General features: G+C 54.6%; 4 protein-coding genes across 7 annotated transcripts; 3 read left to right on the forward strand and 1 right to left on the reverse strand.

Moving 5' to 3' along the window:
- Nucleotides 1-3,431: 3,431 nt before the first annotated feature.
- On the forward strand, nt 3,432-4,702 carry PRR30 (proline rich 30). The gene has a single exon (XM_036335557.1). The coding sequence runs from the start codon at nt 3,479-3,481 to the stop codon at nt 4,700-4,702; it is 1,224 nt and encodes a 407-aa protein (XP_036191450.1). The 5' UTR covers nt 3,432-3,478.
- Nucleotides 4,703-5,888: 1,186 nt separating this feature from the next.
- PREB (prolactin regulatory element binding) lies at nt 5,889-9,763 on the forward strand. Its single transcript, XM_036335094.1, has 9 exons — nt 5,889-6,272; nt 6,820-7,009; nt 7,208-7,428; nt 7,622-7,702; nt 7,799-7,923; nt 8,113-8,286; nt 8,433-8,505; nt 8,691-8,850; nt 9,033-9,763. Exons 1-9 carry the CDS (start codon nt 6,138-6,140, stop codon nt 9,125-9,127), a joined length of 1,254 nt encoding a protein of 417 aa, XP_036190987.1. The 5' UTR covers nt 5,889-6,137; the 3' UTR covers nt 9,128-9,763.
- On the reverse strand, nt 9,751-15,105 carry ABHD1 (abhydrolase domain containing 1). Of its 2 annotated transcripts, XM_036335095.1 has the most exons (9): nt 14,877-15,105; nt 11,889-12,049; nt 11,377-11,559; nt 11,146-11,191; nt 10,882-10,994; nt 10,585-10,758; nt 10,363-10,411; nt 10,098-10,263; nt 9,751-9,992 (listed from the first exon to the last, which is right to left on the reverse strand). In XM_036335095.1, the coding sequence occupies exons 1-9, from the start codon at nt 14,976-14,978 to the stop codon at nt 9,781-9,783; spliced, it is 1,206 nt and encodes a 401-aa protein (XP_036190988.1). In that variant the 5' UTR covers nt 14,979-15,105; the 3' UTR covers nt 9,751-9,780. The 2 variants fall into 2 exon arrangements, with proteins under 2 accessions (XP_036190988.1, XP_036190989.1); XM_036335096.1 differs by lacking the exon at nt 10,363-10,411 and having other exon boundaries at nt 9,844-9,992.
- A 35-nt stretch (nt 15,106-15,140) lies between these two features.
- Nucleotides 15,141-26,914, forward strand: CGREF1 (cell growth regulator with EF-hand domain 1). 3 transcript variants are annotated; one of them, XM_036335100.1, is made up of 7 exons: nt 15,141-15,338; nt 17,185-17,302; nt 24,419-24,530; nt 25,581-25,646; nt 25,730-25,800; nt 25,936-26,060; nt 26,287-26,914. In XM_036335100.1, exons 3-7 carry the CDS (start codon nt 24,451-24,453, stop codon nt 26,710-26,712), a joined length of 768 nt encoding a protein of 255 aa, XP_036190993.1. In that variant the 5' UTR covers nt 15,141-15,338; nt 17,185-17,302; nt 24,419-24,450; the 3' UTR covers nt 26,713-26,914. The 3 variants fall into 3 exon arrangements, with proteins under 3 accessions (XP_036190993.1, XP_036190995.1, XP_036190994.1); XM_036335102.1 differs by lacking the exons at nt 15,141-15,338; nt 17,185-17,302 and adding an exon at nt 17,824-18,074; XM_036335101.1 differs by lacking the exons at nt 15,141-15,338; nt 17,185-17,302 and adding an exon at nt 18,194-18,516.
- The last annotated feature ends 700 nt before the right edge of the window (nt 26,915-27,614 follow it).

Below are 27,614 nucleotides of genomic sequence, written 5' to 3' on the forward strand. Positions count from 1 at the left end.
GTTTACGCACTTATGTGAACATAGAGAAAGGAGACTGAAAGATGCGCACCAACCGTTTTCTTCTTCCTTTTTTTTTTTTTACACGCCGGATGCAGAGACTTAAACACACACTCAATCCGCGTCAGTTCGTGGCACAGCGTCTTTGGTACACGCGGGGCCGGTTGTTGGCCTCGCTCCCACCTGCCCTCCATTTCCTTTTATCCCATTCCCATTCGTCTTCCATATGGCAGGCCACCATCCCAAAGATGTGCTATTAAATTTTTTTTTTTAAATATATTTTATTGATTTTTTACAGAGAGGAAGGGAGAGGGATAGAGAGTTAGAAACATCGATGAGAGAGAAACATCGATCAGCTGCTTCCTGCACACTCCCTACTGGGTATGTGCCTGCAACCAAGGTATGTGCCCTTGACCGGAATCGAACCCAGGACCCTTGAGTCCGCAGGCCAATGCTCTATCCACTGAGCCAAACTGGTTAGGGCATAAACTTTTAAAAGTTTATCTTGAATCCAGCAATCTTGTTGAACTTTATTAGTGCTAGTATCCTGTTGATTTTTCTAAGTAGATAAAATAATGGCAATTTTATCTCTTCCTTTCCAATCTTTATATTTCTTGTTTTTTGTTTTTTTAAAAAATATATTTCTTTATTGATTTCAGAGCGGAAGGGAGGAGGGAGAGACAGAAACATCAATGATGAGAGAGAATCATTGATTGGCTGCCCCCTGCACACCCCCTACTGGGGATCGAGCCCGCAACCCAGGCATGTGTCCTTGGCCGGAATCGAACCCGGGACCCATCGGTCCGCAGGCTGATGCTCTATCCGCTGAGCCAAGCCGGCTAGGGCTATTTCTTGTTTCTTTTTCTTTCCTTAGAGCATCCTCTCTAAAATCAATACAAACATTTTCTTTAAACAGAGATTTTTAAAAAATATATATTTTTATTTGTTTCAGAGAGGAAGTGAGAGGGAGAGAGAGATAGAAACATCATTGATGAGAGAGAATCATTGATTGGCTGCCTCCTGCATATCCCCTACTGGGAGTTGAACCCGCAACCCAGGACATGTGCCTTTGAATGGAATTAAACCTGGGAACCTTCAGTCCACAGGTCGATGCTCTACCCACTGAGCAAAACTGGCTAGGACAATATACAAACAGTTTTTAAAAGATTTTTAAAATTAAATATAGACTCACCAATTCTACTCCTAGTTATCTATTCAAGATAAATGTATGCCAATGCAAAACTAGTACAAGAATGTTCATAGCAGCATTGTTCATAATTACCAAAAAAGTAAAACCAACAAAATATCCATCAATTGATTATTGAGAAAGCAAAATATGATATAGGCATTTAAAGGAGTATTATTTGGCAATAAAAAGGAATAAAGTAATGACACATGCTACATGAATTAACTTTGAAAACATTATGTGACGTGAAAGAAGCCAGACACAAAAGGCCACATGTTCTATGATTCCATTGGTCTGAAATGCCTAGAATATGCAAATCCATAGAGACAGAAAGTAGGTTTATTGTTTCCAGAGCCAAGGGGCAGGGAGGAAGGAAGAGTGACTGCTAATGGGGATGGGCTTTTGGGGACGGGGGGGGGGGGGGGGGGTAATGAAAATGTTCTGAAATTAGATTGTGTTGATGGCTGCATAGCCATGTGAGCATACTGGAAAACAGTGAATTGCACACTTTAAATGGGTGGATTGTATGGTATGTGAATTATATATCAATAAAGCTGTTAAGAAAATAATTATTAAAATATATAAACACTAGAGGTCTTGTGCACGAAATTCGTGCACTCGGTGGGGGGGGATCCCTCAGCCCGGCCTGTACCCTCTCGCAGTCTGGGAGCCCACGGGGGATGTCCAACTGACAGCTTAGGCCCACTTCCAATGGGGAGCGGGCCTAAGCCAGCAGTCAGACATCCTTAGCGCTGCCACGGAGGCAGGAGAGGCTCCCACCACTGCCGCTGAACTCACCAGCCATGAACCCGGCTTCTGGCTGAGTGGCACTCCCCCTGTGGGAGCACTTAGACCACCAGGGGGCAACTCTTGCATTGAGCGTCTGCCCCCTGGTGGTCAATGCACATCATAGTGACCAGTCATTCCTGTTGGTCATGACTGTTCAGTCAATTTTCATATTAGCCTTTTATTATATAGGCTATCCTAAAGGGGGTGTGGAGCATGAGCCCTGCTCAGAAAGCAAGGGAAAATAAGAATTAAAGGGAGGACCCAGCCCAAATAGGCTGTGTGGTTCAGGGGAACCCTTGGTGGAGGGAGTGGTATATGGGCAGAGAGCAGAGGGGGTAACGAGGGCCCGAAAAGGAGACGAGTGCCCCAGAGAATTCCTGCTTCAGTTTTGTCAAAGGCCAGCCTGTGGATGGTCTCTGAAAGAAGGTCCCAGAGCCTAGAGTCAGAGAACCTATGATGTCACACCTGACATTTGTGACACAGGCACTAGATGTCACGGAGAACTACCCCCAGGATATGGGACTTCTAGCTCCCAAGGGGGGTGGCAGTGCCACCCCTTAGACGAAGTCCCAGTCTTTCAGAGGCTTTCACCAGCTAGCCACATGCTCCTGCTCCTGTTGGGTGTGATAAGCCATATTGACTAGGGCCAGGCTGAGCCAGAGGACATCAGCATTAGGAGCAACAAGGGCTCAGGGGAACCAGACTGGCAGGAAACCAGGATGCTTGCAGAATCCCTGATTCAGGTTTAGGAGAACAAAAGCCTATAACAGAAGACCCCCTCCTGGCTAAGGAGGACTGAAGACCAGGCTCGGACAGAAATCTGGGTCAGAGTGAGTTCAGGGTAGAGGATGCTGGGGGCAGAGAGGGGTGGATCCACTCTTTGGTGACTGTTCCTTTTTCTCCCAGGTCCCGTCCTTTCTGAAGTGCCTTGTAAAACAGTCCAGAGGAACCTTCATGGGTAAGAGCTTACAACACCAGAACACCCTCAATTCCTAGTCGCATCTCAGCCCCATACCCTCTTCTCCAACTCCTTCCTACCCTCTCTCCCTCCCTATTTCTCTCCTCCTCAGCTCTAACCTTCCTTGAGCATTTTGCCAGCTCTTCTGCCCCCAAAGGTGACATGGGTTTAGGGTCTTAGTGAACCAGCCTGGAACTGGCCCCTGAGGCAGAGCTGGAAATGGACCCATTCTCTCAATATCTTGGCTCTGTTTCTTTCTCTACAGGTCCTATGGGCTGTGCCTCCCTCCCTGGCCCATTCAGATAATTGCTGCCACCCCCAGGCTCCCAGAGGCAGCTCGGATTCTCCATCCCTATACATCCCTCATCAAATGGCCAACTGCAAAGAAGAGAGAAGCCAAGCTTAGATCCCACCTCCTGCCTGAACACCCAGAGAGCCTGGTGCTGCTGGGCTGGGTGTCTCCTACGCTGCAACCAGAGATACTGGTCCTGGCTGCCAGGTCTCTAATCTCTGGTCTTGCCGCCTCAGTCCTTTCCTGTTTCAAGGCGATGTTGCCTCAAAACAAGGACCAAGGGCTGCTACAGAAAGCAGCGCCCCCTGGGCGTCCCCCTCAGGGCTCCTCACAACTTGTGGACTCCCCCCCTCAGAACCTTCAGCCTTTGCCTCCGCAGAAATCGCTCCCTTCCGCCCCTCCACCTTGCTCCCCTCCGCCACAGTCCCACTCTCCTGGTTCCCATTCCTCCTCTTCTGACTCAAATTCTGACTTCGTCCTACAACCCTGCTCTTCCTCTCTCCCAAGTTCCCCCGCTTTCTTTCATCAGAGTTGCCCGTCTCTCTCCCTTCCACGTTCCTCCTCTCCCTCCTGCCATCTATACCCCTCTCCGCCCCCTGCTCAGTCCTCTAATCCCTCTCAGCCACAGAACTCTCTCCCACCCTGCCAGTCTCCTTTCCACTCCGAAGACCTACCTAGCTCCACGCTCACTTCCCACAGCCTCAGCCTACCTTGTCCTGGGGTCCACCCCAATAGGCAGACATGGCACTGGCATCAGCACCAGGACACCAGATCCCCTGGGGTGGCGGAGGGATGCGTGGCAAGCGAAAGGGACGCTGCAGAGTTCAGGAACCCGGGAGCCCTGGCCCAGGCCCTGGTGGTGCAGCTGGGGTACCGTCGCATCGCACACGACCTTCGGTTACTCATTTTGCAGAGCCTGTGGCTAGGCAGAACCGACCAGCCTCCGGTTGTGGAGTACCCTATATGCCTGGTGTGTCTCCGGCCCCGCAGTCCCTCTTGCCCCACCCCCAGGTACAGGACTGGACCCCGGCTGCTTGCCTTCCCCCAGCTACTGCCCTGTGCACAAGACCAGGAATCGAGACCACTCCGCATAGGCATCGGCTTTGCTCTCCGCCTGCCTCAAGGCCAGGCCAGGACTTTGCATCTGTTGCCAGAAAGGAGACCGGAGGAAGCAGGACCTCAGGGCGAGGCCATGCAGGCCCCTGGGTATCAAACCCACGCATTTCAGGCCCCAGCAGCTCAGGCCTGGGCAGATTCAGCCTCAGGCAAACCCTCCCCCACCGGGAGCCTCAGGTCTGCAGGCCCTCCATCACCAAATTCCACTCAGTGTTCAGGGCCTCCGCGTCAGCTCAAACAGGCCGCGGTCTCCCTGAAGCCCGGGCTTTCGTCGGCTCCAAGGCCTGCCTCTCCAGAGCCTATTCTCCAAAAGTCGCCATCCTATTTCCAGAGCCACGGAGGCTCACTGGAGCACCTCTTCTAAACCCTGCCGTCCCCACCAGGCCCCAGATCTCAGGGAGCCCCCGAGACACCCTGAAGGGCTGGCTGGCTGGCGGTCAGGTGTGTTCTCCAGCCCTGAACCCTGGAAGTCCCTTGTGGAGCCTGCTCTCTCCTGGCTGAAGAGGACCAAGGGTACGGGAGGCCCCATTCAGCCTTCAATGTATCCAATAAAGCTTAACCCTGCAAAACCTGTGTTTGTGTCCTGTTGAGCAGACACCCTGGGTACCTATGGGGGCAGAGGGGGTCGGGGAGAGTCAAAGGAAACAGAGTGGCCAGGGAGAGTGGATGCCACTCTCCTGAAAAGGCCAAGGGGCCCACAAGGCCCGAGCACCTGAGATGTGCCGGGCTCTGGCTGGCCCTTCGCACATTAAATTTGGTGAAGCAGATAATGGCATCCCCAAAGGTGAAGCCACTGGGTCCCTTCCGCTGGGTGCACCTTAGGTTAACGAGGATGCATGCTGATGTGGCCAGGGGAGCAACCGGAGGTGTCTCCTTGCAGGAAAGGGCACTCTTCGCATTCACTTGCAGAGAACCACCAGGATGCTCCCATTGGAGATAAGAAACCAAGGGCCCCTCGAGAGCGTGGAGACTAGATCTGCCCTGCTGGGGGCCGGATTGCCAGCCTCTGCGATGTCCAAGGGGAGCAGCCCCCGCCCACTAACCCTAGGGCACAGGTGCAGGGGCCCCAGGGCACAGGTGCAGGGTCGGAGCCACGAGGATGGACAGATGTTAAGGTAAATTGTCTCCTCCTACTAGAAAGCGGTGGGCTCGGGCTTTGAAGCCAGGTTTGTTTTCAGGTTCCCACTGCCTGCATTCAGAGGCCAGACAAGCCACATGTCCAGCGTGTGACCGTGGGGCAGATCACTTCCTCTCTGGGGTAAAACGTAAAGGCGGCGCTTGTATGCGTCTGCGTCTCAGTCTGGAAGGCAGACAACCCCAACCCCAGGATTTCCTTGTTAAAGGTCCACGAACCTCCTTGGCCTGTATTAGCTCCTCTCCACGCGGGACATTCCCGCGAGGCCAGAGCACGCAGCTCCCGCCCCGCAAAAAGACGGCGGGGCCTGACGTCGCCGCGAGGGGCGGAGACCCGGGTCCGGGCGCCGGAGGTCGGCCCCCTCCCCCCCGAGGCCGGCGATTGCTGACGCGGATCGGCGGTTCTGCGCCTGCGCGAGGGGAGCGGGCCGGGCGCGCCTGCGCACTGCGCGTCCGCGAGGCCGGGGTGGGTGGCCGCGAGCGGAGACGCCGGCTGCTGTGCGTGGGTCGAGTCTGGGCGTCCCCGCGGGGTGAGAGGGTCGGGAGTCCCCCCGGCGGCGGCCGGATCAAGTTCAGCAGCGGCGGGGGCCGAGTCGAAGGCCGGGCGCGGCATGTCGTGGAGGCCGCGGGGCGGACGGTGAAGCGCGCGGCGAGCGGCGAGCGGGATGGGTCGGCGCCGGGCGCCCGAGCTCTACCGGGCCCCGTTCCCGTTGTACGCGCTGCAGGTGGACCCCAGCACGGGGCTGCTCATCGCTGCGGGCGGCGGCGGCGCCGCCAAGACGGGCATAAAGAATGGAGTGGTGAGAGCGCAGGCCACTCTGGCCGGGTCACCGAGGGCTGAGGGCGACCCCGGGAGGGTCGCGGGGGCGGGCCGCACCCCAGCTTCGGACCCCGCCCCCGCCCCGCGGAAACCCCCGGCCAGCCGGGCGTCCGACGCGAATATCAGCCGAGAGCTTAAGCACAGGGCTATGGAGAGACGCTAAGGTCAAGCGCGCTTCCGCTGCACCCCGGGAGCAGCTCGGGGTGTCCTGTCCTGGTTGTTCCGGGAGCCCCGAGCCGTGCTCAGCAGCGGCGACCGTGCTGCGTGTGGCCCTTGGGCTCGGTCTCCTTCCCTCTTCTAAGCGTCTCCCTATCGCTCTGTGAACTGGAGGTAATGATCCCAGCCCTGCCTGCTGTACGGATTTGTGAGGTTCAGAAGAAAACACGGGTTGGGGGCTGGAGAAAGCCTGGTGAACTAGGAAGTGCGGTCAGCAAAGGGTCAGGGTATCAGACCACCGGAGGCAGGTTTGCCCTGGAGCTAAACTGGGCACCCCTGAACCTCGCCCATGCCGGCCCCCTCTCCCACAGCACTTTCTGCAGCTGGAGCAGATTAACGGGCGGCTGAGCGCCTCCTTGCTGCACACCCATGACACGGAGACACGGGCTACTATGAACTTGGCGCTGGCCGGCAACATCCTTGCTGCAGGGCAGGATGCCCACTGTCAGCTCCTGCGCTTCCAGACCCAGCCGAAGGACAAAAGCAAGGCAGAGAAGGCAGGTGAGAAGCCGGCCCTCCAGCTTTTGGGAAAGGGGTGAAACGGGTCAGATCGTTCTCACCTTGGTCTCTGAAGGAGAGGAGCTGGAAGGGGGGTCATGGTCGCAGGCGGGAAGCTGGATGTTCACCAGCCGCGTAGAGAGGGGGCCGGTATCGCTTACTCACGGAAGCCTGGACGCTGGTGGGCTGTTTGTGTGGCAGGCACCAAGGAGCAGGGCCCTCGACAAAGAAAGGGGGCGGCTCCCCCAGAGAAGAAATCTGGAGCTGAAACCCACCAGGAGGGGGTGGAACTGAGAGTAGAGAATTTGCAGGCGGTGCAGACAGATTTCAGCCCTGATCCGCTGCAGAAAGTTGTATGCTGCAACCACAATAACACCCTGCTGGCCACTGGAGGCACCGATGGCTGCGTGCGCGTCTGGAAGGTATGGTTTTTAGGGGGTTAGGGAGGATGTGCGTCCTTAGCAGCAAGGCCAGAATTGTGAGAAAGCGAACGTGGGTTCTGGGAAGTAGTGAGCGAAGTCTGCGGCGAGCGGCCTTTAGGAGAGAAGCGGGTGGGAATCACCGCGCTCTAGCGGGTACCCGGGCGTTATAACCGTGGTGGTGGTTTGGCTGCAGGTACCCAGCCTAGAGAAAGTGCTGGAGTTCAAAGCTCACGAAGGGGAGATTGAGGACCTGGCTTTGGGGCCTGATGGCAAGGTGAGGAGGCGGGAGGGTGGGAAAAGGTGGTTGTGCTGCTTGTTCTCTACGTGGATCTCCTAACTGTCCCTCCTCGAACTTTTGATTCCTGACCAGTTGGTAACTGTGGGCTGGGACCTTAAGGCCTTCGTGTGGCAGAAGGATCAGCTGGTGACACAGCTGCACTGGCAAGAGAATGGACCCACTTTTTCTAACACGCCTTACCGCTACCAGGCCTGCAGGTGTGAAGGTCCTGGAGGGTGGCTAAAAGGCTCAATCTAGGTGTGGAAGGGGAGTGGGAAAAGACTTGGGGGAAGCTGGTAGCCTTGGCGAGTATTACCTCGGGCCTAACCAGGGTGCAGGAGGGTACAAAACTCTTGAGGAGGGCTGGGCAGGCCCCAGGAGCTGAACCGCTTCTCACTGGCCCCCAGGTTTGGGCAGGTTCCAGACCAGCCTACGGGGCTACGACTCTTCACAGTGCAGATTCCTCACAAGCGTCTGCGCCAGCCCCCACCCTGCTACCTCACAGCCTGGGACGGCTCTACCTTCTTGCCTCTTCGGACCAAACCCTGTGGCCATGAAGTCATTTCCTGCCTTACTGTCAGGTCTGAGACGGTGCTGGCGTGGCTTGGTGTGAGGGTGGCTGGGGGAGCTCCACAAGGTCCTGCTGGAGTCCCTGAGGACTCTTGTTAGGGAAGGAGTGTTGCTGCGCAGGCCTCCAGGACAATGAACGCTCTGTTGTTTGTTGCAGTGAATCGGGCACCTTCCTAGGCCTGGGCACAGTCACTGGATCTGTTGCCATCTACATAGCTTTCTCTCTCCAGGTAATGGGTAGAGGTGGGCACGGTCCTGGGGGCTCTTTGGGGCGGGGACTGTAGGCCTGCTTCTACCATGAGTGCAGGGAGGAGTCTGGCCCAGCCTATAGAGGGAAAGCCTGGGGGGCAGGGGACATGTTTCCAGAAGGAATGTTTCCCACTGAGCCTTCCTTCCCTTGTTCTCCTGTCCCTAGCGCCTGTACTACGTGAGGGAGGCCCATGGCATTGTAGTGACAGATGTGGCCTTTCTACCCGAGAAGGGTCGTGGTCCAGAGCTCCTTGGGTCCCACGAAACTGCCCTGTTCTCTGTGGCTGTGGATAGTCGTTGCCAGCTGCACCTGCTGCCCTCACGACGTGAGTCATTGGGGCGGGCAGGTTCCACCCCACCTTTAGCTGTAGCAAATATTTGCCTCTTGGAGAATGGGCTGCTCATTTATAGCCATGTCCCCTCCTTGAGTGGAGTCAGTTGAGGGTTCTGTGTTTTGGCATGTGAAGCCCCTTTGCCCACTGACTTCTTCTCTTATCCTCCCCTGCAGGGAGTGTTCCTGTGTGGCTCCTGCTGCTGCTATGTGTTGGGCTTATTGTCATGACCATTCTGCTGCTCCAGAGTGCCTTTCCAGGTTTTCTTTAGTCTCCTGCTCCCAGGGAATCAGGGGCCTGGGACTCTGCCACCTTCTGGACCAGACTGGAGGCCCCGACACCATTGTTCACTCCACGTCTACCTGGGTCCACAGCAGAGGTGGCCTCTGAGGAGACCTGACAGGAACTGCCTGCCCTTCCCAGTTAAAGCTTGACCGTGGCCTTGTGTGACTGAGTTCTGGGAACCCTGAACTCATCCTTGGATCCACTCAGGACAGTGGTGTCTGCAGCCCAGGCCACACCACCTGCCTCCTCTCCTCTGTCTGCTGGGGGCTCCAGAGTGAGCTTATCCTTTCTCCAGAAATATGTGAAGGTGCCCCATAATTTGGAGTCACTGCTGTCCTTTCTGCAGAAGCAATCCGTTTCTCCTCCTCACAACCTGTGGCCCGTTGCCCTTCACATGAGCCCCTTGTGTTTGCTGGGGCAAGCACCTGCCTGGGAAGGAAGGAGCAAAAGGCAGACCCAGGCAGTAATCTGTGGGTTCAGCTGGGTAACTCTCAGCCAGCCAGGCTAAATGGGCAATAAGTTCCTAGATGGTCTACCCTAGCTTTGAGAAAAGGGAAAGTGAACCTCAGCCCGTGCGACAGGAAAAGTTGATATTTAATAAACAGGGAAGCCTGAACTGAGACCCAACTGGCACTGTTGTCAGCTCTTGCCTCCCTCGGAAGGTGACAGAGCCCTGCGGCCCAGCAGCTCTGCTGAGTGCTGGAAGATGGCTTTGGCGTACTGATGGAAGAGGCGGCTCATGTAGCAGTGCTGCCAGGGGAGCAGGCCTTCCAGGAAGCCGATGTGGCCGCCCTGGGCTGTGACGAGCAGTGCGACGTGGGGCGACTGTTGGGCAGCTTGTAGCGGAAAGGCTGGAGGAGGGGTTGGAGAGGAGGTCTGAGAACCAGGCTCTCTCCACTTACACCACACGGCCCATTGTCCTTGGGGCCTAACGCATCAAGATTCGGGGTGCTCACCACGGGCTGGGGAGAAGGGGTCATCCGCTGCATTGAGGCAGAGCACAGGTGTCTGGATGGCATCCACTTTGGTTCTTGGGCTTGCTGCCTGGTAGTAGGTAGTACAGTCTTTATAGCCAAAGGCCACAGCTGTGTAGCGTTCATCAAATTGACGTATTGTGCGGGCCTGTGGGTGGTGGAGGGTGGGATAGGCCAGGTTAAGGATAAGGAATAGGAAGATAATGGAAGAGTAGTTGGAAGAGGGGAGATGGTTGAAAGACTATACCTGTATCACAAAGTCTACATTGACCTCCTTTTCCATCACCTTTCTATTTCTGCAAAAGAGCACAGGTTTGGCTCTCCTCCTGGACCTGACCCAGAGCCCCAGGCCTCTGTTTGATTTCATGAGTGAAAAAGCCCAGATAGAACTGACGCAAGCACTGGGAGGACCTAGCATGCCTGCCATCCTACCCTGTTTGCCACTCCCTCCCACTTGCCAAGACCCTACCGGTCCACAACTCGGCAGAGCTCAGCAGTGAGGCGCTGATTGAAGAGCAGTGAGTTGAGCGGGGTCTCCAGGGAGCTGGTGGTCTCAAAGGAATCCCAGCATGCAGATAGCGTCAGTGCTGCCACCAGCCCTGCAGCCTGCCCCATTCGTGCCAGGTGGTTCAGCACTAATATCCTGCAGGATTGGACCGGTGACCATGAAAGAAGGGTTTGCATTAGTGAGTTGGGACAGAGAAGACAGAAGAGGAAAGAAACACAGGGAGACGGGGCGTTTGGGTTAAGTCCAGGCGTCCTTTACCCTCCAAGAGAGATGCCCACGGCCAGCAGTGGAGCTTGGGAGTAGCGGCGCTTTATGTGGTTCACGACTGTCTCCAGATCTTCAGTATTGCTGGCACAAAAGGTCCTGTGGGTCTGAGGCAAACCAGGTCATTGGGTAAGGAAGGAAGCCCTGGCCAGAGGCAGGGAGATGGGAGGGAGATGGGAGGAGAAGTAAGTAGAGCCCCAGGGCCCAGGATCTCCAAGGATCTTCCTCAGAGCTGTTCTGAGGAAGCAGGGTACTCACCAGCAGTTCTTCCCCATGGCAGCCCCGGTTGTTGAGTACAACAGCCCTGTGGCACACGGGTACATCTTAGCCAGGCTGTCCCTAGAAGCCCCGCCCCTTTGCCAGCCTTCAGAAAGACCCCAGGCCAAAGGTGCCTTCCAGATAGCCCCACCTCCCCATAGCTCTGAACTGACCTCCCTATTACCAGTTCTCAGATACCACCCTGCTCCTCTGGGTTGGGTCCATCCTTACCTATAACCATCCCTCAAAGCTTGGTCAACTAGATGCAAGATATATGTCTCCTGGCTATTGCCTGTAATACCAGGAAGCAGTAACACAATGGGCTGGGTAGCAGGGTCAGGGTATTGACTGTTGTCATGCTGGCCAGCCCAGTCTAGCAGGAGCTGTCCTCCATCTGGAGTGTTGAGGACTTCACTGTGGTTTTGGAGAAAAGGACACACAAAGATACCATTAGGAACTCCATATACTTCAAGAGGTTTGCCCCTGCCCCACCAAAACAACTCCCAAACTTCCCATTGCCATCATTTGCAGGCATACATTATGCGAAACAAGACTATAACGAGGTGTAATAGGGACATAAAAGGTTCAATATTACCTCATGGTTGTGCAGTTAAATAGCCCTCCATATAGCCACTCATTTTTACCCTCAACACACTGTGAGGTGGATGGCAAAGATTACCTTCATTTTAGAAGAGATTGCCCTATACTTGCAGCTTGGTGTTACCCCCTCTCTCCCTTCTTACCTCCAGTAAGAGACTGGAGGCCGAGGATGCAGTAAGGCTCGGAAGATGGTTTGTAGCCGCCCCTCAAAACACCATAGCGTCGGATAGAAAGTTTCCACAGTAATTGGACAGTGTTGCTCCAGGAAGGCCAGAAACCGGGACCCAGTCACCAGCTGAGGCCTCTGCAATCACAATACAATCTGCCTCACTCCCTGATTTTTGTGCCAAGCCAGAGAGGGCATTGCTTCAGCTGGGAATGAGTCTAGCATACCCTAGTCCGGAATGGCCACGTCACCTGTGTTAATACAGTCCAGCTAGAGGCCCAGAGAACTGCAGTCCTGGAGTGTCACCTCTCCAAAACTGACCCTACAGACTCAGCCAGGCTGGGAGCTGCAGCAGCTGACTGGGTGCTGCCTCCCCGACTTAGCCTATCCATGCCCCAGCCCCAATTTGGAGAGAGCAGTAATATAGATAAATTGCCCAGCTGCCCCCCTGCAGCAAGGATTGGGACCCCAGACAGAGGCTGAAGAAATGTAGCACCATTCAACCTGTGACCTTTGTCTTGCAGTTGCATTTTACACACTGTTGTCTTTCTAAAAGTAGCGCTAGCCGTCTGGCTCCCTGATGTGAGCACCCCATTGCTGATTATTCCTGTTCCCTACTGTGTGCTCACTGCTGAAGGGCTTCTTCCTGCCACAGCACCTCATTTTCTCGCTCCTGGGCCCCTGCTGTTTGGCCGTACTCTAAAGGAGGACTAGTCCCCATGTGACTAGGTTTCCTCTTCCTTCATGCCAGCCCGGGAGAAGGCAACAGGGATGGGACAACAGGGACAGGTGAGGTGAGTGAGCACTCCACCCTGACTTACAACCCCTCTGCTTGGTTCTTCCGGGTAGACCAAGTGAATGAGAAGGACTAGCCACATAGGAGGCGTATGAAGGAGTACGCTGTGCAGACTCGAAATAGAAATTGCATTTCTGTCGCAGGCCCTAAGGAACCTGAGGACCAGATTCCTCTCTCTTCTGCAGTCTTGGTTCTCGAAGGCGGCTAGGTAAATGATGAGCTGGTGAGGCCAGGTTGGTAGTGTGTTTGAGATGTGACTCGCACCCTGGCCCTTAGCCCCGGGATAACACCTGTGATTCACTGTGTGCTACATTCAGGCACTAGGCTAAGCCCAACCTTATGAGATAGGATATTTTATAAGTGAAGAAGCTATCACTCACAGAGATTAAGTTGTTTCCCAAAATTGCACAGCAAACAAGAGGCAAAGCAGAATTGATGTTATATTACCACTAATACTAGGAGGTAAAATTTATTGAGTGCTCATTATGTTGCAAGCATTGTGCTAAGTATTTTACATGATTATATCCTGTGATTTTCACAACAGCTCTTTAAGTAATGTGATCCCTCTGTGGATACAGGCTTGAATGTCCAGTAACTTGTCAAAGGTCATGAAGCTTGCTAAACCTAGTTAGTGGGGGAGCTGCGATTCAAACCCAAGTCTGTTCAACTCTAGAGCTTGTGCTCTTAGTCACTATACTACATATTACCTCCTAATCATCAAGATTTTGAATTATCAATTTATTAAATTCTTGGTCAAGCAGCTCAGTGGTGTAGAATAAGGTCCTAATAAATTAGGCCACAGGTTTGATTTATGTGGGTTTCATTTTAACTATAGTGAAGTATTTCTTGCCTCATTCCTGAGAATTAAATAGTCACATGCCCATTGGTCACTGTGGACCAGCGGTTCTCAGCCTGTGGGTCGCGACCCCTTTGGCGGTCAAACGGCCCTTTCACAGGGGTCGCCTAAGACCATCCTGCATATCAGATATTTACATTACGATTCATGAAGTAGCAACAAAAATAATTTTATGGCTGGGTCACAGCATGAGGAACTGTAAAGGGCCAGAAGGTTGAGAACCACTGCTGTGGATGAATCAAAACCAGTCTGTTCCATGCTAGACCATTCAAACGCCACATCGTCAGGGCCTCCGGAATGGCACTTTTCCTGCATTTTAACCAGTAGGTGAAAGTCAAGGAAGGGTTTGCAGAATGAAGTGTCAGAGGTCTCTGACTTCTGTGAGGCTTGTTGCAAGCAAAGGAAAATGTTAAGGTCTGAAATAAGTGACTTCCAAATCAGACATATAAAGTAAGATTTATAGGGTATTGTGAGGTTTGGACTTTTTAAATGGTTTTATTAAGGCAGACTAATTGTATAAAAAATATATGTGGATGTTGAAAGCTCCGGAAATACAGAAAAGTCTAGGTAATATTAAAATTCCCTATTCATAAAGGGCCTGAATCAATAGGTTTCTTGTTAGACTCAGCTACTTAAAACAGAGTTCAATAAAGATTAAATCTTTAGATTTTTCTGGATATGTAAATTATGTACTTTACCTAAATTTCAGTGAGAATATAATCTCCAAGTTCATCAAAATCAGCCTCTTCATACTTGCTCACTTCACTAGACATGGAGAGCCCAGGACTTAAAACAAGGCTGAATGAGCAAGGGCAGTTGGGTTATCCATTAATCCTGAGCCGGGGAAGCAGGCCTACTGCTACCTGATGGGGCGGTGCTGGGAGTTAGCCACAACCCCCAGGCTCAGGTTCCTTGATTCAGTGCAGCTAATGAGGAACTTGGCTAGACTGCTGGGAAAGACAAGGAAACGTCGCGTGCTGTATGCCTTCCACCCCGTCTCCCCAAATGTCTGTCCACATCATGGAGAGCAGAACCCCTCCGATGCCCGAAAGGCCCATCTGGCAAGCGGAGCAGGAGATACGCAGAGGATCTAGGCAGGCAAAGGAATGGCTCTCCATAAGGCAGTGATTAGCAAAGTGAGCCTGGCTGGAGCGCGGGGCGGGGTGGTGGTGGGGTTGGGGCGTCAGGTTTCACCTGGGAAGCGAGGCCCAACCATGCCAGCTCCCACAAAGGGCTCGGGCTCCCTGCTGGAAGCTGCCCCCTAGACCCGAGCACCCCCAACTCCCCGGCCAGAGCTCTGGGCCCGCACCCACCTGGGGCACACATGCCCAGTAGTAGCCCAAGTAGAGGGCAGTGCCAAGGCTCAAAAGCAGAAAGAACAGATGTGTCCCGGGACACAGGGAGAGACACAGCATCGCGGGGCTGGGTTTCTGCTCCCGAGGTCTTGACTGGCTCCGGGCCTTGGCTCCGACTCCAGGTCCGCAGGTGAGCGCCGGCCTCACCGCCGCACCCGATTGGACGCCGCGCCGGCCCCGCCTCCACGGCCCGCCCCGCCTCCACGGCCCGCCCGCCGTGCGCCCGGCGGAGAGCGCGCGCTGGGTGCGGGGCTGCGTCCGGCCCGCGGAGCTGCACCGAGTGACCTGCAGATGTCTTCCCCGCCGCCTCCTGCTTCCTCTGGGTCACATGCGGGGCAGCCCCGGGGCGGGACGGGCGACCTCGCCCACAGCCGCCATCTCCGAGGGCACCGCCGCCCCTTCCCCTGGCCGCCTGGCGAGGTGAGTGCCCAGCCTGGGTCCTCACGCACGGGACTCAGCCGCTCCAGGGGTGACGCCCTGCCCTGTCACACAGAAGAGCCACTCACAGTGACCTTGACACTCAGGAAGCGGTCAGTTCACGTGGTGGCTGACCCTGCGGTGTCACAGTGTAGCCATTCACCCGGGGCCTCCCACGACACAACCATTCACAGCGCAGCGCTCCGCGGTCACTGAGCGGGCGGCTCACACAGCCCCACGCACGGGTTAAAGTCGCTCAGACAGTGTCCGTCTGTGTGATGTAACCCTGTCAAGTGAGTGCAGCAGACACTCACTCCTCACCCACTTGGCCCTGGGAGACCCAGTGCTGCCCCTGGCTTCCCTGGGATGTCGAAACGCCGCCTGCCAGAGCCGTGGCGCTCCCCTTGGCTCACATGCTGACGGGAGAAGCATCTGGGACTTTTAAAGCCGACCAGTGCCCAGGCCGCACCTCCGACCTATGTACATAAAATGTGAACACACTTTAACAGCTGATGACTCAATATTTACCCCTTTTCAAGTTTAACTGATTTGAAATAGTGGCTGAAGCCAGGCTAAACTTCAACAAAAAATATTTATCCTAAAGTGCCACTAGACTTTATTTCACGGGGATACATAAAAGATAAAGTTTACAAAACCAGCAACAGTGGACAAATTGAGGGCACACAAATACCAAACAAAATGATTCTTGAAGTTTGTGATTCCATTGCTTTGAGTTATCAGCAGTGCCTGGACCAGAACGGTCATCAGTTTGAAAATAGGCATTGATAAAAAAAAATCATCCACTTCTGTAGACTCTTTAAATTTTGAAAATGAACTGTGTGTTAATAAACACTGGTTTTGTAATCATTCAAAGTGCATATACATTTTTGGGGGGCACCCTGTAGTTGGTCTGAGTCAGAGCTTAGGTATCAATATAACTTAAAAGCTCTCCGGAAGCTTCAAGCCTGTAGTCCGGTTGAAACCCTGCAATAGAGCAAGGTGCTGACACCATGGGATCAGAGGAAGTATACCCAGATGCTAAATGGCAATACACTTAAGGCGAAACCAAAAGATGAGTAGATTTCCAGGCAGGCAAGGGGAGGTGGGCAGGGAACAGTTGTTCCAGGAGAGGGAACAGCCTAAGCAGAGCCTGGAGGTGAGAGGCTTCTTAGGAACCAAATAAACTTGGTGTGGCTGGAGCCAATGAGATGGCCGAAACCAGGTTGTGAGCAGCTACATAAAGGATGCCAGAGTGTATCCTAAGGGTGGAGCGAAGCCATCAGAGAGTTTGATGAAGATGTGGGCAACCTGTTCAGATTTGTTTTAGAAGAATCACAATTCTGGAGACTAGAATCTCACAATTCTGGAGACTAGAAGTCCAAGTTCAGGGTGCTAGCGGGATTGAGTTCTTCTGGCAGCCTCGAGAAAGAGCCTGTCCCAGGCCTCTGTCCTAGTTTCTGATGTTTTGCTGGCAGTGTTTGGCTTTCATTGGCATGTCGAAGCTTCACCCGATCTCTGCCTGCGTCTTTACATGCTCTTCTCCATGTGTGTCCACAATTTTATAAGGATGCCAGTCATTTTAGATTAGGGACCCACCCCACTCCAGTACGAAGTCATCCTGGGCCCCTGCAGTGACTCTACCTGCAAAGAAGGTTACATTCTGAGGTATTCGGGCTTAGGACCTCAACGTGTAAAATTTCGAGGGATGCAGTTCAACCTATAATACGGAGTGATGGAAGCTACATGAACAGATGGGGAGTGAGGAAAGAGCCCAGAGGAATTCTGAAGCATGAAGAAAACGAAGAAGACATGACTACAGAGAGAGAAATGGTGTTGCCGAAACCAACAGGTACCATGATCCAAGGAGGTGGAGTCGTTCACCAGGAAAGTGGCAGGAGGACCCTGATGAGAGCGGGTTTGTTGTGATGGAAGCTGGTGGAGGAGGAGAAGATGAAGACTCCAGCGAGGTAAGAAGTCATTGATTCAAAGAACTAAGTCCTGGGGCCGGTGGGCGAAGGCGTAGTCTGGAGCCTGGTGGAGGGACTGACCACTGTGACTAAGTTGATGACACTCCATTTTGACACAAAGCTGCAGCCACACTGTGCGCAGGAAAACAGCTGCCACCATCACCCTTAAGAGGAGGCGCTTCCCAGACCCCTCCAGGCCTCACACGGAGCCACTTGTCCGAGATGTGCAGTCACAGTCACAGTCACACAACGACACACACCGGCACTATGAGAGCAGTCACAGCTGTCACTGCGAATCTCAAACTCAGGAAGAGCTCACCCAGACACCCCAACACCCCAACACCCAGACCCAACATGCTCCTGCACCATCACACACCAGCCAGCCAGTCACACACCGGCCCATACTGTCACCCGGACACACAGCCACACAAAGTACCCCCTGCTGTGGCACAGGCTCCTGCAACACACAGCCACGTGCACCAACCCCCCCCCTCTCCCCACCCCCCACCCCCACCCCCAGCGGGAGCGGGCAGGGAGACTGGTGGAGCTGCGGAGGGCGGGCGGGGTGGATCCGGGCGGTGCGGGTGCCCTGCCCTGCCCTCCCTCCGGCTGGCGACCAGGACTCTGCCCGGGCCAGGGCGGCGGCTGCCGCCGGGAGGGCGACGTGGAGCGGCCACGTGGAGCTGCCCAGGGGAGGGCGGCGGCGAGGAGCTGGCGCACCGCCCTGGCCACGCCGAAGCCGCCCCTGCCGGAGCCAAGCGCGCTGCTGCAGGTGGGTCCGAGCCCCGCCCCACACCCCCCGCCCCCCGGGCCGGCGGACTGGGGGCGGCCGGGGACCCTCGCCCCAGCCTCCGGAGCGCCGCGCGGGGTGCGGGCGCGGGGCCCAGGCGGCCTCCTGGCCTCTGCGCCGGATGCTGAAGGCGCAGTCCCTCTGCATCCCCTGCGGCTGGACGCGGCGCAGCGGGCCTTCGCCTCCGGGCGCCTCGGGAGGGTGACCCTGAGAGCAGTGGGAGGACGGGGGGAAGTCGGGCTCCCTCCGTGTGGCTCTGCGGGTTCGCAGTCACCCAGGTGCCTTTCCCTCCGGTGGTCTCACAGCCTGGGAGAGGGGCTGCAGGAGTTCCATCCTCATCAGACAGCCGGAGAGGGACGGGGCCGCGAGGTCACCACCGGCTGGGGCAGGCTGGAGCCAGCTCCGGGGTGGGGACCCCTTTGGGGTAAGCCGCAGCCTCTTCTCTTGGGCGGGGGAGCGGAGTGAGGTGTGCCGGGGAGTGGGGTACAGGTGTGGGGTGGGGGAGTGGGGTAGAGGTATGGGAGTGGGGGTGATGCTGGGAGCACCGGTGGCACCAGAGATAAGTTAAGGGAGAGGATTTGTCCCAAATAACTTCCTGACAGAATTAGCAAGAAATGAATGGATGCCCTGTGGGTGCCAGGCTCCCGTCCTGAAGTGGAGCGGAGGCCGAATGGTGTGGACAGGGGCGCTGGGGGAGACATTCTGCACTGGATGCCAGGCCAAAGGCCCTGCCACATCCTAGAGACTCTGAACTCAAGAAGCATCTGCTCGCTGCCAGCCATTAGCTAACCTACCTCATCATGTGGCAGCCGCCCCTTCCCCTACGAGAGGTGCTGCCCTGGGTTATTAAAATGAAGATCCCAGGGCCAGAGACACCTGCCCAGACCACCCGTGAGCCTGTGAGAGGCAGGATTTGATCAGAGGTCTAACCCCAAGGCCGCTCACCTCATGCACAGGCACAAAGGCTTGAAGAAAGCAGAGGCCAGAGGGTCATTGGGAATGTGTCTGCGTGCACGTGTGTCTGCGTGCATGTGTCTGCGTGCATGTGTGTGCGTGTGTGTGAGTGTGCGCGTGTGTGTGTGCACGCGCACGCGTATGTGTAGGATGTGAATAACTTTACTGAATTACATCGCAACGGTTAACCGGCAGTTGTGGTGGTTTTCATGTGGCCATTAGGGTAAATTATGTTTACACATATGGTTATAGAAAATGATTAGGAACATTTTTATTTGACAGGCAGTGGTTCAATAATTGCTTTATTTCTGTTGCTTACAAATGCTTTGTAAATACTTAGAAATGTGTGTGAATGAATCTCATTGTGCCCACCTCATTACTCATTCCTAGAAGTGCCTTAGCCTGACTTCCTTCCTTTATCTATTTATTTAATCTTCACCTGAGGACAAGTTTAGAGAGGAAAGGAGAGAGAGAGAGAAACATTGATTGGTTGCCTTCTGTACACTCCCTGACTGGGGGTCAAACCCACAACCCAGGCATGTGCCCTACCCAGGAATCAAACTGGCAACCTGTCAGCACACGGTCAGTGCTCAACCAACTGAGCCGCTCGGACCAGGCTGAGCCTGGCTTCCTTTAAATAATGGAGGGAGGTGGGTTACCTGTACCGAAAATGTCACCGTTGGAAGGTGACATGAGAGAATACTATTAGATGACAGGAAAAGTCCACAGCACTTAAGTCTGTGAAGTGCACTACAACCAGAATGTGAAGGCCGTCACGAGGGCCCGGGATATTCCAGGGAGAGGGTGGAACAGCTCGGGCAAAAACTCTGAAAATGAAAGTGAAAAGCCCTGGCTGGTTTGGCTCAGCGGACAGAGTGTCGGCCTGTGGACCAAAGGGTCCTGGGTTCGATTCTGGTTAAGGGCTCGTACCTTGGTTGCAGGCTCCTCCCCGTCTTGGGCCCTTGTTGGGGTGCATGCAGGAGGCAACCAGTCCATGTGTCTCTCTCTGTCTTTCCCTCTCTCTTCCACTCTCTCTAAAAATCAATGGGGAAAAATATCCTCGGGTAAGGGTTAACAAAAAAACAATAACCCCAAATAACAAAAAAATAGTGAAAGTGAAAAGTATGTCAGGAGACTCCACTAACCCTGAAGCAAAATGTTAGTGTGGGGGAGCACTGGAAGATGAGTCTGATGTGATAACTTGATATCTGATTGTAGAAGGTCTTGAATGGCCAGGTGAGGACTCTGGCTGTAATAGAAATAGGGAGCCATTGAAGGTTTTGGAGCAGTGGAGTTCCAGCAAAAGGAAGAGTAATCTGATATAAGTATGGAGGGGTCTTTAAATGGAGAAGATAGAAAAAAGAATAAAACCAAAACAAATGGAGAAGATAGCACAGGCAGGGACAGGAATGAGAGGCTACTCATTAGTTTGTGCGAGAAGTAATTCATTACCCAATTAATATTCACTCTAACCCTATGATGTAAGTACTCTCTACATTATGCAGACAAGATAACTAAAGTTTAGTGAGGATAATTAACTTCCCCAAGTTAATTAGGGACAGTGTGGTGAGCCTGGGATTCAAACCTAAGTCTGGCTGGTTCCAAAGCTCTGTTCTCTGTCAATTGCACATACTGAATAACTGCATAAATGTGAAGGTACATAGAACGAAGAGGAGAGTGATAGCAATTCATGTGGGTAGTGTTCAGGACCAAGTACATACTTTTCAGGGCCCAGTGCTAAAATAAGATTAAGCATTTCAAGACGATGAGAGCAGAGCATTAGACTAAGCACAGGGCCCTTCCTAGAGCAGGCCACACACTCATGAAATCAGTTCTAATTACTGTGATGCCCTGGCTGGTTTTCTCAGTGGTTAGAACAGCTGTGGGCAAACTACGGCCCGCAGGCCGGATCCGGCCCGTTTGAAATGAATAAAACTAAAAAAAAAAAAAGACCGTACCCTTTTATGTAATGATGTTTACTTTGAATTTATATTAGTTCACACAAACACTCCATTCATGCTTTTGTTCCGGCCTTCCGGTCCAGTTTAAGAACCCATTGTGGCCCTCGAGTCAAAAAGTTTGCCCACCCCTGGGTTAGAACATCGGCCCGCAGACCGAAGTGTCTCGGGTTCAATTTCTGGTCAAGGGCACGTACCTCTGTACCTCTGTTGCAGGTTCATCCCTGCCCTGGTCATGTGGGAGGCAACCAATCAATGTGTCTCTCTCACATTGATGTTTCTCTCTCTCTCCCTCCTCCTTCCCTCCTTCTCTCTCTAAAAGTCAATGGAAAAAATATCCTCAGGTGAGGATTAAAACAAAAATGACTGTGATAGCCCTAGCCTAGCTGGTTTGGCTGGATAGAACATCGGCCTGTGGACTGAAGGGTCCCAGGTTCGATTCCAGTCAAGGGCTCGATCCCCAGTAGGGGGCGTGCAGGAGGCAGTTAGTCAAGGATTCTTTCTCATCATTGATGTTTCTGATTCTCTCCCTCCTTTCCTCTCGGAAATCAATAGATATTTTTTAAAAATTACTGTGACAGTTTAACAGATTACTTCAAACCTTAGTGGCTGAGCACAAGAACATTGCCTTTGCTCACAGCGTGCAGTCTGGGCAGGGCGTGGAAACAAGTACATTTCTGCTGCATTCTGTGTTGGCTGAGGCAGCTTGAAGGCCGGGGATTGGGATCACCTGAAGGTTTGCTCTCTCACCTGTGTGGTCCCTGGGCTGGGAGGGTGTGAGCAGCTGGAGTCCCGAATGGCTGGGGCTCCTCAGGCATCTCTGTTTCTTTACTTGGCCTTTTCAGCATGGTGGCCTCAGGGCCGCGGGACCTCTGCCATGATGGCTCAGGGCTCCCAGGTGCATATCTGCATGTCATTAATTCTCACTTCATCGGTGTCTAATCTGTGTAACTCACTCATTGTATTTTTTTAAATCCATCTTGTCTTTATATTTGCATACGTTATAGTTGGTTCATCTTCACATCTACTTGGTCATTTTTATGTTCTTATTCCTTTCTCAGAGTTGAAAGCTTCTCTTTAATTTCTTAAAACGTATTAAATATTCTTTATGTTATGTGTGTGAGAATTGTAATATCTTTAGTTTTTCACAACTCTGGTTTTGCCTGCTGTTGTTTACCTGGCTCTTATTCACAGTGTCTTATTTCCTTGTATGTTTATGGCTTTTGACTGTGAGTTCATGCTCCTTGAACCTTTACCTATGGAGCTTCTTCGAGCCCTGGATTGGAGTTGTGTTCCTTCAGTTGTGGACATTTTCTTCTGTCAGTCAACTGGGGCGCTGTCAACCAGGGACCACTTCAAAATAAATGCTCTGCTTAGGGTTTTGAGCCACAGAGGTAGCATTAGCTTGGCCTCGAACCCACATTAGAACAGGCTCATCACACATTCCCAGGGGGGTGTTTTTGAGAGCTGAGCTGTTGGGGTCTCCTGTTAGTCTCCTCACCTTGCATGGTCCAGGCTTTCTCTCTGGTCTCCCCTGTTGCACGAAGCACTCAAACTGATACTCTAGTTCACCGGGGTTGGGTTTGGCCGAAACTCTTAAGGCAAAGGCTGACTACAGGCTCACTTTTCCTCGAGATGACTGGTTTTACTGCTTCTGTACTGAGAATTTCTTACTTTCTTGCCAACTCATCACCTTTGAAAAGATACTTTCTGTTTTTGCCCAGCTCTGCAGTTACTTCCACTGGGACGTTTACCAGCAGACTCCCAGACATGAGGCCCGGATATTTCTCTAGTCCACTCTTCTACCAGGGGGTGTCCACTGTGGTGGGACCGCTGAGGGTCCCGTTACTCAGAGGATCTCAGCTCCAGCTGCCTCCCTTGTAGGGGCCCAAGACCTTATGTTCTCTCCCGGGTCCAACAACTAAAGCACAAGGACCTATGTTGCCAGCCGGTGTTTGCGAACACCTTTGGGCAGCTGTGGCTTTGGAACCCATCTGGCCACTGGCGATTGTGGACCAGCTGTGTAGACTCACTATATCCTTTGGGGTCAGCGGATGCATAGGAAACTGAACACCGTTTCTGGGACTCTCAGCAGCTTCATCTTCATGTGGACTTCCAGGTCTAGCTGTGCTTCACGGGGCGGCTCTGCTGGCACAGCCATGGCCAGGCTCCCACCTGTATCTCCCTGTTAACCAGGGGCTCCCTGCTCTTCCGCCCCCCTTAGGAAGCATTGCCACCCCTTGCAGTGGCTCTGAACCTTGTCGGGGTCGTGGTGCTCTTGGAGAATCCCCTAAACCAGCGGTTCTCAACCTGTGGGTCGCGACCCCCTTTGGCGGTCGAACGACCCTTTCACAGGGGTCCCTAAGACCATCCTGCATATCAGATATTTACATGACGATTTGTAACAGTAGCAACATGACAGTGACGAAGTAGCAACGAAAATAATTTTATGGTTGGGTCACAACACGAGGAACTGTGTTTAAAGGGCCAGAAGGTTGAGAACCACTGCACTAAACGCTGTGAACCTTTTTCCAGAAAGATTCAGTGCCAGCCAGTGTGCAGGGCACCGCTTCAGAGGGTCCTCATCCCCTGGCTGGACCGGCGATTCGCCACCTAGAGACGGGCACAGGGTCTCGGGTCTCGGCTTTGCTGTGCTTCTGCTTCCTGGGGAACTCTCAGCTATGCACCCACACCCGGGACAGTCACAAGGCGTCACGTGCCTCTCTCGCTGACTGTTTTTCTGTAATCAAGTGGCTTTGTTGCCAATGGGCCTGCACAGTGTAGGTCTAAGGGGAAGTTTTTTTTCCCCTTCATATTGGAATCTGATTTCCTACTTGCACTTCCTAAGTACCAGTTCCTGGGGCCACGGTTGGTTGGTTGTGTTTTCAGTTCCTACCTGAGTTTAGACCTGTTTCAAGGAGTCTTTGCCTCTTTTGATTTGTTCTTCGGTGAGGTTTTAATAAATACAACCCAACAACCTGCCTCTCTAAGTCTTGGTCTTTTTGTCACTCTCCGCATTTCCAGTTTGGCCCTTTTCTTAACCTCTCTGAGCTGGTTTCCTCTGTAAAGCGAGTGAACTGAGCCAGATGTACTTGAACTGCCTCCTCCCAGCCCCTCGCACAGCAGGGCGCGAGGACCGGGTGTGGGAGGGGCTCCGGCCACCGCGCCCCTTCCAGGGCGGGTCTTCCTGCACTTTACACCTGCGTCTGGAGTCAAATTTACTTTGAGCAAAGTTCCAGGGGGGGGGGGGGGCTGGCAGGGGAGGGGGGTGTCCCTGATGTCCCTGTGTCCCTGTGTCCTGTCACCTGGGCTGCAGGGAGAGGTGGAGGCAGGGAGAGGAGACGTTCCCGAGGACCCCACCGATCCCCACTCTGTGCAGACGCCCCTCCCCCGACTCCCTCACTCTGCTCCTAGGGAAGGTGTGCCCTGTTCCAGCTCCAGGAGAGATGTCACCTTGGACGATGATGTTAGCGCTGCTGCTGCTGCTGCCCCTGAGTCAGGCTGCCCCCAGGGACGGAACCGCGAGGTAATGGGATCAGGCGGGCTCTGGGCCGTGGGCTGGCAGCAAGGAGAGTCTTTGGAGAACCCGAGGGTGTGGTGGGCCCTGGGAGGCAGGAGACGGGGACGTGTGCTGCTCACCTCTGTATCCCTGCCCACCCACTCAACCTCTCTGCCTTGAGCCTGGTGGAGTGCCCTACACAGAGTGGGCACGTGATCTGTGTTTGCTGGACTCATTGGAGCCAGGAGCTCAGTTCCAATGAGGCATGAAGCTCGGGGAAGAAGCTGGGGGCCAGGGAAGGGGTGTAATCCTCTCATCCTAGGGGGTCGGCAGGTCATCGCACCTCTCTGAGCACCCTTCTCGTACCGATGCAGAGGGGGTGCAGAGGGGGGTGCTGGTGGGGCAGGGGACAGACAAGGAGCAGCAGGGCCGGCAGCAGTGACCGGAGTTGCTGCCGCGGCTTCTGCCAGCTCTCTGGTGTCACAGGTCGGGATCGGCTGGGGCAGCCAGATAGCCTCGTCCAAACCTGAGAGCAAATCTTGAGCTTTAAAGACTGACACAAACAAACAAAAAAGACTGGCGGAGACCCCAAGCAGATTTACACTCCAAAACCAACATAGGTGGCACAGCTTGGGAAAATAAAGAGGCCAGTTGGTCCTGGTGTAAACAGGGCCTGTATCAAGGTGGGCAGTGCCTCTGAGCTCAGCCAGAGACCTACCCGTTGGCCCAGCATCAAAATAGAATCACTGCCCCGGTCTACACTGCCCTACCCCTGACTGCGCTGTTTTCTTGGGCCTCCAACTTGTCTGGGCGAGGTGTGGCCTCACCTGGCTCTACCTGGCCAGGTGTTTTATGGGGTTTCCACTTTCCATCTAAGGTAGGAATCTGCAAACACAGTCTGAGAGAGTAAGGCTCTGCTCTGAGGAGCTTGAAGGACCTCCCTCCACAAGGTTTTGGGAGTTGGGGAAAGCAACTCCCTCTGGGTCGGGGCGAGAAATCTGCTTGGGGGTGGGAGGCTGGGAGGCTGGGCCCTCAGGGAGGCTCTTTGCAAGGCTGGTGCTCCCCTCCGTCCTCCAGGCCGGTCCCTGAAGTGCAGCAGCAGCCCCTACCCAACCCCTTCCAGCCAGGCCCGGAGCAGCTGCGGTGAGTTGCTGGGCTGGGGGCCCGGCAGTGAGGCGTGGGGTGCAGGCTGGCCTCCAGGGGCTGACTGTCCGCTTTTCCGGCAGACTTCTGCGGAGCTACCTAAAGGGACTAGAGAGGATGGAAGAGGAGCCGGAGCACATGAGCCGGGAGCAGGGTGAGGGGCTGGGCCGAAGGGCCCGTGGACGGGAGGCTCAGGGCAGCCAGAGCGGGGACTGGCCTCGAGCCGTCCGTGGCCTCCTGCTTCCTCCTGTTCTCTGCCGTGTATTCTGACCCAGCTTCTTTCCCTTAGTCCTGCTCTACCTCTTTGCCCTCCATGACTATGACCAGAGTGGACAGCTGGACGGCCTGGAGCTGATGTCCATGTTGACAGCAGCTCTGGCCCCCGGAGCCGCTGACTCTCCCACCACCAACCCAGTAAGCCCTGCTTGGGGCTGGGGGTAGGGGTCGGGGGGAACCCTTTTCCTGTGAAGGAGACCCAGCTCCCTGGGGCTTTGGTCTTTTTCATCTTGACTGTTTTGGCGAATCCCCAGGAATGCTCAAAGCCTGCATGTCAGGGAGCGGGAGGGGCGTTGGGAGGGTCAGGGCTCCGGGAAGCATCGCTAGTCACTGTGGACCCCAGGGCAGCTGTGTGCTTCCACAGGTGGTCCTGGTCGTGGACGAGGTGCTGGAGACGCAGGACCTGAACGGGAACGGGCTCATGACCCTGGCAGAGCTCGTCAACTTTCCCGGCGAGGCCCCAAGGCACTCGGAGCACCAAGAGCCCCCGGAGCCACAAGATCTGGGGAGGCAGCCCCCGTCAGCCGAGAGCCCACCACCACAAGCAGCACAGGAAGCCCTGGGCCCCAGAGGAGAGGAGGGGCAGGTGGAGGCCGGAAAGGAGCCCTTGGAGCCTGGACAGGAGGCTGGGGAAGAGGCCCCAGGCCCCGGAGGGGAGGCCGGGGCCCAGGCCGAGGCCAGGGACGCTGGAAAGGAAGCGGAGGAGCAGCCAGGGGAAACACTGGAGTCTAAGAACCCCTCAAGTGAGTTTGAGGTTCATGCTATTCAACTGGAGAACGACGAGATATAAGCCTTGAGGATGCAGGTGTGTGCGGGGAAGTCTCAGTGCTGGAACATGCACTCCGAAGGGCGGGGGGGGGTGTGGGGACAAGGACCACCTCTGGCCCCTCCTGGTCCCAGTAGGTGCAGCCCTTTCTGTGCGGCCCATGGAGACCCTATGCTGAGGGGCAGCTTTAGGGCCCGGACAACCAATAAAGAACTGAATAAACTCATCCCCCTGGGCCATCTGTCTACTGGTCCAGCCCGGCCAGACCTCAGGGAGAGCGGGTAGGGGGTTTGAGGACTGGACAGGCCTCTTGGAGGGGCAGGGATTCAGCTTTCCCCGTGTTCCCAGTGGGTGCGAGCGCTCAGCCTCTCCCTGTCCCCCGGGGTCCAAACACTCCTGTGCCCCCTCACCTGGTGTTCAGACACCCAGTGCCCGCCTGCAGCTCAGGGCAGATGTGCCCCATCACCCTGTACCCACCCCCCCTTAATATTAACAGTAACTATGACTTATCAAGAGCCTCGCACACACCAGCATTACACTGGGCGTTTCATATTGTGTGATTTTATCCTCACGACAATTCCATGACCACGGAATAAACTCCGCTCGGTAAGGACCTTGAGGAAGATTGAGTTCAGTGATGCGGCCAAGGTGACCCAGCACTCAGGCCCGCCTGGCCTCACACACCCTGCCCTCAGCCCTGGTCTCCCCCGGGCACAGCAACACCCCGAACCTGGGTCACATCTGTGGCTGAGGCACCGCCTTAACCGCAGGGTGGCTCCGTGGGTGGGGCTTTCAGGCTGCAGGGCGGTCACCGGGAAGCTATTCGTGGAGGCAAAGTCCCCACCAAACCACCCAGCGAGTCGGCTCAGCTGAGCCGCTCCTGGGGCCACGGACGGAACCGGAGTCTGGTGACAGCACAGGGCCCA

Source organism: Myotis myotis, unplaced genomic scaffold, assembly GCF_014108235.1.
Source record: "Myotis myotis isolate mMyoMyo1 unplaced genomic scaffold, mMyoMyo1.p scaffold_m19_p_14, whole genome shotgun sequence".
NCBI classification, from domain to species: domain Eukaryota; kingdom Metazoa; phylum Chordata; class Mammalia; order Chiroptera; family Vespertilionidae; genus Myotis; species Myotis myotis.